Source organism: Mya arenaria, chromosome 10, assembly GCF_026914265.1.
Source record: "Mya arenaria isolate MELC-2E11 chromosome 10, ASM2691426v1".
NCBI classification, from domain to species: Eukaryota; Metazoa; Mollusca; class Bivalvia; order Myida; family Myidae; genus Mya; species Mya arenaria.
Window position 1 is genome coordinate 67889668 of NC_069131.1, and position 8552 is coordinate 67898219.

The 8552-nt window shown below is 34.2% G+C and overlaps 1 protein-coding gene across 1 annotated transcript; it reads left to right on the top strand.

Moving 5' to 3' along the window:
• Window positions 1-340: 340 nt before the first annotated feature.
• On the top strand, window positions 341-6018 carry LOC128206696 (uncharacterized protein DDB_G0274171-like). Its single transcript, XM_052909313.1, has 4 exons — window positions 341-497; window positions 3818-4057; window positions 5251-5400; window positions 5725-6018. Exons 1-4 carry the CDS (start codon window positions 425-427, stop codon window positions 5742-5744), a joined length of 483 nt encoding a protein of 160 aa, XP_052765273.1. The 5' UTR covers window positions 341-424; the 3' UTR covers window positions 5745-6018.
• Window positions 6019-8552: the final 2534 nt, after the last annotated feature.

The window sequence follows — 8552 nt, forward strand, 5'->3', positions numbered from 1 at the left end:
GATAGACACTTTCTCTGAAAATGATACAAGTATCCTGTTTTAAAATGATGGGATGTCAACTTTAGTTTTCTCTTACAACCGCATTTCCGTCTTGTGATGTTTGCCCACAATCAGAAACACAAAACAACAACCATGTTCAACGTGTGTTTAATTATGCAAAAATCTTCATTAATTATTTTAACTGTGATGCATGATATTTTGAAACAAAATCATGAGACACGTTATATCAATCAATCTCATTTTACGTACGCTCTTTAATTAAGACATGATTTTACAAGGGGAAGGGTTTTACCACCTTTATGAGTCAATCAGAGATATAATTGTGTGATGCTATTAGTCATACATTGTGATCGTTAGAATATATAAAGGCAACAATGACAATATAATCCGGTGCATTTCGTTTCGGTTTTAAAAGAAAATCAAAATGGAATCAGTTCTCATTGTTATTGTTTTAACGGTGCTAGGAATTGTTTGCGGACAACCAAATTACGTAGGAGGTAAGATTTAACTGTTGTAGACATTTTAACAGTTTTTATATATAAATGCGTTCCACTCATCACAAGTAAGTGGCATAGCTCTTTGCTCTAAAGTTCATTAAACGTTTTCACTCTTAACGTGACACTCTTATTCAAAATCAATACAAGCACATGTATAACATTGATTATTGATAACAAGATTGTAACCGTGCATTTAATAGCAGAAAGCGCAAAAATATTAAATGATTGGTGAATGCTAAAAAAATTACCATGATCTACTATAGTCTCATCAGGTAGAAATTTATGTTTTATGCACATTTCTTTCAAATTATCCTTCATAAGAACCAATGTTTTTGACATTTGTTTTGACATCCTTTTTGGAATATTAAAACAATATTATTAATTCTGGTAAATCTTATTTGGAGTAAGGGTGTATCATTAAATATGACATTTAAATATGTGTGTTATTTGTTTATAATTGTATTATGTATTTTGCAATGACTACATTTGAAACGGATAACGGCATGTACATGTTGCTATTGCCAATAAACTATGAATTTTAGCTTGTTTATTTCAAATTAAATAAAGCATTTTAACATGGCTCATTTATTTGTTTTGTTAAGTATTCTTTGATTGAAATCAAAATTAAAGCAATAGTTTAACAAGCTTCATGTCCACAAAACTAATTTATAACATTCGGTGGTTAAAAGTTTTACAAAATCTATTTTATCTATTTTATCTACTCCTTAAATTAATTTATAGTAAACACACTATACATGTTTGACTCAGAAATTCATAGTATTGCTATGCATTTTAATTATATCTTTTTTAATAAGATACTTTTAATATTATTTATCAAACTAATTAAATGATTACGATTCGGGACTTTTCTTGGAATTTTGCAACAAATCTAAGAACTTTATATTTGACTTAGAAATCACGCTTTGTCACTTCCTAATTCTGTGAAATGTATAGAATTGCTATGCTTTGTAATGTATCCATTATTTAGGAATTGTCCCGAATTTTTAATCAAAATGTTCAAACTGCATGTCTGTGACATTTGTTTGAGTCAGATAAACAGCGATAAATTATGTATCTATTCATTTTATCACATAATTGCTTTGCATTGCAAGTGATGCTAATTAGATATATATAGAATGTTTTGTTATGTATTCAATGATTATATTTAAGGTATATTTTTTAATTATGAAACCGAATGAATATAATCATTTAAGGCAAACATTTTGGTAATTAGACTGTAAAAGAAAATTATTGACCACTGGGGGATCTAAATAGCAATAGCTTATGGATACTTGTTTGTTTCACTTTTATTTCATCGAATGAGCACCGAATATAATACTGCAATTTTTCGGTGATCACAAATTAAAAGAAAAATGATACCAGCTTAAACAAACATCGTCCTTGTTACCACTCTTATCGCAGAAGCATGCAATTCTACATGAGTCGAAACCCCTCTTATATCAACTATTGGTATACAATGTTGTAAAAATGGCGCTATTCCGAGAATTTCACAAGTATCTGAATTTAAGCTGTGTTCTTAACGTATACATTTTTGTTCAATTTTGACCATGTACATAAACATAGAGCGCTAGCAAGAACGCATACAACTCACTGACTCACGCAACCCCATATAAGAAAGTTACAGTCACGAGATATTTTAGCGGCAAATCCAACCATTGCAACGCTTGCTTCTTTTAAGTATTACTGCTGATGGATAAAAGCCGTCTAAATGTTCGAAAAAGTGATTTGTTATGGTAACAATGGGAATGGATTTACTGTCAAAAAGAACAATAACAAGGAGAGAGAGCAGCTCAAAGAAAATATGCTTGTGTTCCTTTTTGACAAAACCGACAAAATGTTGACGATAATTAATGCAACTGAGGTATGTGTTTATATTTGTTTACTGTGATGGCTTCGTTATTTCTGGTAAAATAATTGTTTCCCCGTATCTTTCTTCCTATTTTTAAGCTATTTTTAGTATGCAAAGAAATATTAAAATATTTTTGCGCTGAATTTTGTTTTAATAATGATCACCGCATTTCGTCACCTGGAAATAACATTATAGTTCGTGACGTGGATTATCTCAATATATCAAACTAAGCAGAACGCATAGTTGTCGTCATTCATGTATGTGAGGGTACCGCTTTTTAGTGATCGATTCCCATGTGAATATTATCTGAGTTCAATAGACATACGAAGTTCAGTCGATAAATACATATATTGCCCTACGAAGATCGTACCTCATGATCCCATTAGTCTAATAAAGGTTTACAGCGTATGCGCAGACGGCACAGCGATATTCAGGAAATAGACGCGCAAAGATCTATATGAAATAGACGAACAGCAATACACTGGAAACAGACGCACGTGTTTTGCTTTCTGTAAAATCATTGACTCTCACAGCGGTTAAATTTGATTAACATAACATTAGTCTACAGACAACACTTCGACGGTCATTGGCCCGTAAATTAGTGCCAACACCAGGTGTTAATCGTCGATGGCTTGCCGATGGCTTACGTCCCAGATGACTGACCTTTAAATTAGACCTGTACTTCAGACACTATGTTGGCATTATCCGTTATAATGTTGTTGTTTTTAGATGTAAATTCCATAAAAATTAACTTATGTTTTAGCGGTCCAGTCAATAATTCAGCCCCATCAATAGCAGCTTTACATTTGGTCTTAGTTGTGAGAGCGGTCATATGTTAATACTTCTCCGCAAAACAGCCCTACTGTTAGGTTACAGTTTTCAGAGCGAGCCAGACTACAATACTGTCCCGCAAAAAAATGTTCGTCTAACTTTTTTGAGCGGGCCTGACTTCAATGTTCTCCCGCAAATAAACGACCCTTTTGTTAGGTCACACTTTTAAGAGCGGGCCGGACTATAATTCTGCCCAATGAATAACGGCCCTACTGTCAAGTCACAAATTTTAGTGAGTTCGTTGGGTTTCAGTATGGTTGATGGAGACGCAACGATATAATGTTTCACTTATTAAAATAATTTAAAAAAATATTATTATTATTATTATTATTATTACTATTATTATTATTATTATTATTATTATTATTATTATTATTATTATTATTATTATTATTATTATTATTATAATTATGTTTACTATATGAAATGTTTTAGCATTCATTCTACACCACCCGCAGGAAGACGTCCAAGTCCATATATTCTTGAGCTATGACATGAAAAATTTGTCCTGATAGGCTAAAGTGTGAATTCTGGTCCGGTTACATCAATGTTCCTTTTGGATTGACGAGGATTGCTACTGCTCGATTTTACCATCTTACAAGACTGTATAATATTTCAGGTATTCCTACCAGGCCTCCAGGTGGAACAATCTGTGCCCGGGTGAAATGTAGTTGGCCACAATGTCCTGGCGGGGCTCAGCCACAGACAGTACCTGGTCAATGTTGTCCCTCTTGCCCGCTTCCCGTTGGACCCGATTGCTCAAGGACATTCTGTACACTGGACATTAAGATTTGTGCGGACGGGCGGCAAGCCCCTGTCCCACCTGGAGAATGTTGTCCACGATGCATCGACCCACCAAGTAAGATATGTACACAGAATATAGTAATACATGTAATATGCGATTATGGCAAGTACCTATGACTTTCTTGGATGCATTATCGACATTTAACACTACAATTTTAATAACATAACATACAAGATAATTGTTCATTTCAGTGTAAGATCGTAATATATTTCATCAAGTGAGGGCCACGAATAAGATAATCAATATTGGTGTTCATGAAGTGAAATACATTACCGAAACGAACATTTTATTTCCAGCCTTGTGAGTGCTGAAGTTTTATTTGTGACTGGGAGCGTGCTTATCTGTCGAAATAGTAAAAAATATCAATTTTAAATATTCACCCTGTCACATAGTAAAATATCATATCCCTTGTTACTGATAAATCAATATCATTGTAAAGGATATAATAAAAAGTATTTTCCAATTAGAATACACTTAAAATATAATAATATTACAACTACAGAAGAAAGGAATTAAGCGAGCATGATCTGGCTCAAGATTGGTCTAATCCTTTGACTCGTATTTAACACCTAATATTCCCCAAAAAGGACACAGTCCTGGTTTCTGCCCAGGAAACGGACTCGAGAGTGATTCTATAGGCTTAGCTTTCGTCACAATCGAGCTAAAATAAACTTGTATAAACTAACATCATTCGCAAATACTCTGGTTTTACTCTTTATGAAAGCACTTTATTGTGTGCATTATTATGTTGGTTAGCATCATGGCTCAATATTTTGACAAAAATAAAACTCTACGGCACACACTTTCTTGAGTAGTTATTCAAGAATAATTTACTTTACTTTAGTTCGAGTTTTGCTCTTGATTTGTTTTCTTTTTACTGTTGAATGAAGTGTTTTTATCCACACAATATATGCAAGAATGTTCCTTTAAAGTAGTATCACATATAAAATTGTGATCCATGTTATGCGGTTTTGTGGTAATATGATGTAGCTTATCGGATTGCTTGGTAAAGAAATTTTTTACAATGAATGATATCAATAATATATTACCAGATGTATAACCATTGTATGTTTTTAATTTATATAGTAGTTATCTTAATTGGATTAAAAACGATTAAAGCTAATATAATTACGGGAAAATAACGGACAGAATAAAGACATAAATTTATGACTATAATATTTAATATAACCTCAGGAGCTTGTATATTATATAAGCGATCAAGATTGAAACACACATTGTCTATTTAGATACAGGTACAAAGCCTGGTCAATGTCCACAGAGACGCGGCAGTGCTTGTAGATCTGTGCATCCTGAATGCAACGGAGATTACTCTTGTCCCGGAAGTCAAAAATGCTGCAATACCGGTTGTGGACGCCGATGCACTAGACCTTTGTTTGGTAAGAATAAAGCGTTCTTTAATTATGATGGTTATTATTTAGTGACAGTAGCAGCAGCAGCAGTAGCAGCAGCAGAAGCAGAAACAGTAGCAGTAGCAGTAGCATTAGCATTAGCATTAGCAGTAGCAGTAGTGGTAGTAGCAGTAGAAATATTAGTAGTTGAATGATGGTTTTGATAATGTTAACCTAATCGTTGGGTCATAAAGTCATATTTCGGCTATTGTTTTTACATAACGCGTGTATTTGCATGAGTTTTTCCTGATATCTACCTTTAAATGGACGGCAACTTGGCATACCATTTGCATCACTTTTTGTTATTTGCAGTGGGAGATTATCGCGGATAAAGTCAAAGTGAAGTTACAAGCGAGGTGAACATCAAGGACTGTAACTTATGTTATTGAGTAAATTATTATGTTAGGTTTTCTATGTCGTAATAAATGACATATTTAAGGTGTATTTCAAATTTAGCCCTTTAACAATGGTGTCTTAGATGTCGTTCATAATTAAAATTTAACCATTGCAAACTGATATATTAGACGATATGAATATACTTTTAATGCACGCAATGTATTTAATATAACATTTATGTTAACGATGAACAATAAATGCATAACAACACTCATGTGTTCTTGTAATCAATGTGTACCTTTTATTGAATATGGAAATGTGTCCCTTTGTCAGCACTTGTTGAATTTATCTTGTATATTTATTTATCTTAATAAGTCAAAACTGATAAATCGATTATACTTGATAATTGATTGTATTATTGAAAAAGGTCAACTGCATGCATCTTATTTTTCCTACTGTCCTCCCTACCTGTTTTTATAAGAAACAAATATTTTTTTTGTGAATATTTTATCATTTCATCTTATTTTTTATGAAAGAGAACATGGATTTACATATGAATATAGTACCTTACCTAACCGAACATGGAGTGTTACATAATTACGGTTCAAGCACCTTAGCGCAGAGCAATAATTATACTACACAAACCGCATAGTAATTGAATATTTCTTTAGAAACAGGGAGTGCTCTCTGACCTCTAACATGATAGGACTTTCTGTTGTATTAACGTCTCATTAAGTCCAACGCTATTCCAATATACTCCAAAGTAATGTTACAAGCTCAAAATCCATCCAGAATAACCACTAGAAAACCCCGTTTAAGCCAGATATGAACATACACTGAACGAGATACAAACGCCATCCAAAACCACGCATTCAGACTGGCATGTTCAGTAAATACACTTCTTTAAGGGATAATTTAAACTAGTTTTATTTAATATTACACAAAAGAAATCTTTGTATCCTCAGAGTAGTAAAACATTTAAATATATCACGCCTCCAACATAAATGCCGCAGCGCCATTGGTCCAGGTCTTGTCACGCGGTGACCACATATTTTGGAAATTTATATCGTACCAAAATGGCGTCTTTGTTCTCACCCGATATGGTTTCCCTTGCCCCGTATATCCCATATCGGGTAAACTTACTAACCCCGTAACTTATAATTAACCCTGCATAGAAACATAGAGTCTTAACGACACTGAACGAGAGACACAAACGTCACTGAACGAGAGACACAAACGACACTGAACGAGAGACACAAACGACACTGAACGAGAGACACAAACGACACTGAACGAGAGACACAAACGACACTGAACGAGAGACACAAACGACACTGAACGAGAGACACAAACGGCACTGAACGAGAGACACAAACGACACTGAACGAGAGACACAAACGACACTGAACGAGAGACACAAACGACACTGAACGAGAGACGCAAACGACACTGAACGAGAGACACAAACGACACTGAACGAGAGACACAAACGACACTGAACGAGAGACACATGTACAAACACAACGAATATACATCAAAGTACCTTTTTTAAGTAAACAGTCGGAACATTCAGCAAAAATTGTTTTAAATCTGTGTTTTGGCGAGACCTTTCAGAGACGCCGTCAAAGGCAAATTACGTCAGATTACGTTGCATTCCCTCACGTGGGGCCTATAAAGCAGCATAAGGTATAGTTACCAGACACATCACATTTTGATTTAAGTGTTAAACCATGTTTAATATAAAAATGTAATCCAACTTAAATATTTAGTGATATACAAATGTAAATAAAAGAACAAAAAACAATATTTATTGAAAATATATTATGAGCTATTTAAATGGGTTCACTAAGCCCCAACAGCCATATAGAAGAAGAACCAAACGCATCGTCTATCAAAACATACTAAGGTAAACACTTTTCACATTCAGTTATTCGACTGCATGTTCTGCCAATCATGTAATAGTTTCCGTATTGGAATATTCAGTAGCTTTCAGACGCGACGAAACATGCAATTTCACTGCTTCGTCTGCCAATACATGTTATGGATTCCACGTTTGAATATTCAGTAGCTTTCAGACGAGATAAAACACGCAATTTTACTGCTTCGTCTTCAAATACATGTTATGGACCCCACATTGGAATATTAAGTAGCTAACAGACGAGATAAAACACGCAATTTCACTGCTTCATCTGCCAATACATGTTATGCATTCCATGTTTGAATATTCAGTAGCTTTCAGACGAGATAAAACACGCAATTTCACTGCTTCGTCTTCCAATACATGTTATGGATCCCACATTGGAATATTAAGTAGCTAACAGACGAGATAAAACTTGCAATTTCACTGCTTCATCTGTCAATACATGTTATGGATCTCGCATTGGAATATTCAGTAGCTTTCAGACGAGATAAAACACGCAATTTCACTGCTTCATCTGCCAATACATGTTATGGATCTCGCATTGGAATATAAAGTATCTTTCAGACGAGATAAAACACGCAATTTCACTGCTTAATCTGCCAATACATGTTATGGATTTCGCATTGGAATATTCAGTAGCTTTCAGACGAGACAAAACACGCAATTTCACTGCTTCCTCTGCCAATACATGTTATGCATCCCGCATTGGAATATCCAGTAGCTTTCAGACGAGATAAAACACGCAATTTCACTGCTTCGTCTTCCAATACATGTTATGGATCCCACATTGGAATATTAAGTAGCTAACAGACGAGATAAAACACGCAATTTCACTGCTTCATCTGTCAATACATGTTATGGATCTCGCATTGGAATATTCAGT